We start from the raw sequence: 2,956 nt of genomic DNA, 5'->3' as shown, positions 1-2,956 counted from the left end.
TTTTTTCTTATACATTTCTTATACATGAAAGTTCAAGTGACATACTTTTGCACGCTTTTCGGCCTCACAAGTCAGATTGTAGATACATATGAATTTTTAAATCTTACAAGCCAGATTACGCAAGCACATTTTTTAATTTCTCGGAATCACTGGATTACATATTCAATATCAAAGAATACAATGCCATAACGTCAGTATTAATGTTTAATGAAAAGTTCTCATTTATTGTTCTCTTTAAGGCAGGAGCACAGACTTTTGCATAAGCGCATAAACAGATGCATAATATAATACCCAATATTTACTACTCAATAATATACTACCTAATTAAAACATCTAAGTAATTAATATAATTAATTATTTAGATATAAGGAATTTGATTGGTCCATTTCCTTATGCACATACTTATAACCATTCAAATTCCTTATGCATCTTTTTATGCGCTTATGCAAAAGTCTGTGCTCCTGTCTTTACAATTCAAATCGATTCGTAACCTTTGCACTGAATATTCAAAGATGCAATTACGGTTAATATGGTTTTTAAAAAAGCGGAATCTCACTGCCAGCTAACAGTTATATTCGTACAAGTGTGAGAAGCAGAAGTTAAGTGAACCATGGAGTACGAGGATGAATCAGGAATATCAGGAGAATTACTCCAGAAATCGAGTAATATTTCGCAAGAAATGTCTGGTAAGTTTACATATATGTATATACAGAAGATTCTCTTGCATCACACATCTTTCAATCCACAAAATTTTTAAAGGGCGCACGGAAAACATCCCCTTTTCTCTTACCGCAAAATTTGACTGTGTTGTATATAGGTTTCATGGATCCGCGAACGATAAAATGGATGCTGATATCTTCATCGATACCAATAACCTGCATAATACTCGTTTATCTATACGTTATCTATGTTGCTGGACCACGTTTTATGAAAAATAGGCAGCCATATTCGTTGAAAATGTTTATGCAATGCTATAATATTTTTCAAGTTATCACAAATTTTTTGCTGGTGTTCAATATGGTAACGAACGGTAGACCGTTCACAGTCGTGTGGAGATATTGTGATTCCTTCGATAAAATATGCGGTGATAATTCTGAAAAAGTAAGTTAGATTTAAATTGGTAAACGCAATGACTTGCCCGAATTCAAATTAGTGCATTAAATTACTGTTTTACTTTTATTAAGCAATGTTTAAATTTATTTAAATTATTTATTATCTATCGGTCAACCAATGACCACTATGGCGGTGAATGTGTCAAGATAAAGATAGGTATGAAAATATGTTCAATCTTTTTATTTCAGATGCTTGGGATGGTATGGTGGGCGCTAATACTCAAGCTAATTGATTTTATTGAAACTGTAGTGTTTGTATTAAGAAAAAAATATCGGCAAGTATCAGTTTTCCATGTGTACCATCATATTTCTACGGCTGTTTATGTTTGGATAATCTTACGATACTTGCCTCATGGTCATATCATGTATATGCTGACGCTCAATTGTAGTGTGCATGTAATAATGTATTCGTATTACTTTTTGAGCACTTATGGATCCAGGATACAACAAAAAATTTCTTCGTTTAAGAAGTGGCTCACTATTATTCAAATGGTAAGCAAAGAATCTAGTTCCAATATTTTCCAATATCTTCCGATACCATTAAATGTTGCTTAATTAAATATTGTTTCTGTTAACAGACACACATTGTATCTATATTGCTTACTGGTTTACCGCCAAGCTTAACAACAATTGATTGTGATACAAAAGGAAAATATTTAGGTTTCGTAACTTTCGTTCTCTGCTCAACAAACTTGTGGTTTTTCTGGGACTTTTTCAAAAAATCTTATAAAAAATCGAAAACTGCTTGATTATTATAATGTTATTATTATAATGAACTTCAAATACATATGAGAGAAATATAAAATATAATATTATTTTATTGTATCTTTTTTTATCAATACCTACTTTTCTGCCATTCTTTATACAATAAACATGTGCATGTATAGTGCAGGCCATAATGGTCGAAAAGAGTTTAAACAGTTAATCAAGTTAACTCAAGATCTGCTTTCCGACGATAGGCAACTTCCATCGACTTGAAATCAAAGCAAATGTTTAGTTGTAGCAGCGATTGAGTTTTTTGTAATCGGCCGTTTTTGCAAATCTAAGTGTGTAGTAACTATACATTACTATAAGTATAATTATAATTATAAAAAAATATGTAAAGTTACATATTTATATGTGTGTGATTTAACTTTCCGTAAAAATTTACGGCAGAACAAATAAATTTATGCATTTAAATATTTAATTTAGTGAAAGTGTTTCGCTGCATACAGTACAAAGCATATAAAAATGAAGGAGAGTATAATTCTTAAATGTGTAATTTAGTATGCAAGTGTGTCTAAAAAGTACGCGTTTAGCTGTGTACAATAGCACAGATAAAAGGTGTAGCAGAATAACGCGCATATTAGTGCGTAAAAAGTGATTACACGATTTTACACACATGCAAGTGTGTAAAAATTATACACTTAGATTTGCAGTGCACGTTCAAGCAATTTACGCCATTGGGAAGCGACGGTGGTACAACACGCCGAGCACATTGGCACGAGTTTCTCGCGGACGGATATATCCGCGAGGCTAGAGAACGATCGGGGATAGTAGACACGGTGCGCGTGCGATAAGTTTTCGACCTGACGATCGGCTGGTTATCTTAACGGCGCGAATATAAAACGAGGTACGTCTCTCGCTTCTCTCGGCTCGCTTCTCTTCGTGCGAGGGTTAAACGACCTCCGCGCGATCGGCCTCGTGGCGTTCTATAAATCGGCCGGCTTTACGATCGAACGATATTCAATAATAACAATAACGGCATTACTGTCATCGTGCCTATTTCATAGATCTAGCTGCGACGTGTTTACGGTTATCATTAATTCGCGCGCCGTTCAAAAGTACTATACGTGGCCGTTCTC

General features: G+C 34.1%; 1 protein-coding gene across 1 annotated transcript; it reads left to right on the top strand.

Moving 5' to 3' along the window:
* The first annotated feature begins 494 nt into the window (after positions 1 to 494).
* LOC105282586 (elongation of very long chain fatty acids protein AAEL008004) lies at positions 495 to 1,923 on the top strand. Its single transcript, XM_011344643.3, has 4 exons — positions 495 to 686; positions 818 to 1,101; positions 1,302 to 1,604; positions 1,691 to 1,923. Exons 1-4 carry the CDS (start codon positions 611 to 613, stop codon positions 1,859 to 1,861), a joined length of 834 nt encoding a protein of 277 aa, XP_011342945.1. The 5' UTR covers positions 495 to 610; the 3' UTR covers positions 1,862 to 1,923.
* The last annotated feature ends 1,033 nt before the right edge of the window (positions 1,924 to 2,956 follow it).

Source organism: Ooceraea biroi, chromosome 4, assembly GCF_003672135.1.
Source record: "Ooceraea biroi isolate clonal line C1 chromosome 4, Obir_v5.4, whole genome shotgun sequence".
NCBI lineage: Eukaryota > Metazoa > Arthropoda > Insecta > Hymenoptera > Formicidae > Ooceraea > Ooceraea biroi.
This window is presented reverse-complemented; position numbering and strand designations above follow the sequence as displayed.

Coding starts and splice junctions, on each gene's coding strand:
- LOC105282586 (XM_011344643.3), top strand. CDS start 611: ATGGAGTACGAGGATGAATCAGGAATATCAGGAGAATTACTCCAGAAA. Junction 687..817: donor TATTTCGCAAGAAATGTCTG/GTAAGTTTACAT, acceptor TGTTGTATATAG/GTTTCATGGATCCGCGAACG. Junction 1,605..1,690: donor GGCTCACTATTATTCAAATG/GTAAGCAAAGAA, acceptor TTCTGTTAACAG/ACACACATTGTATCTATATT.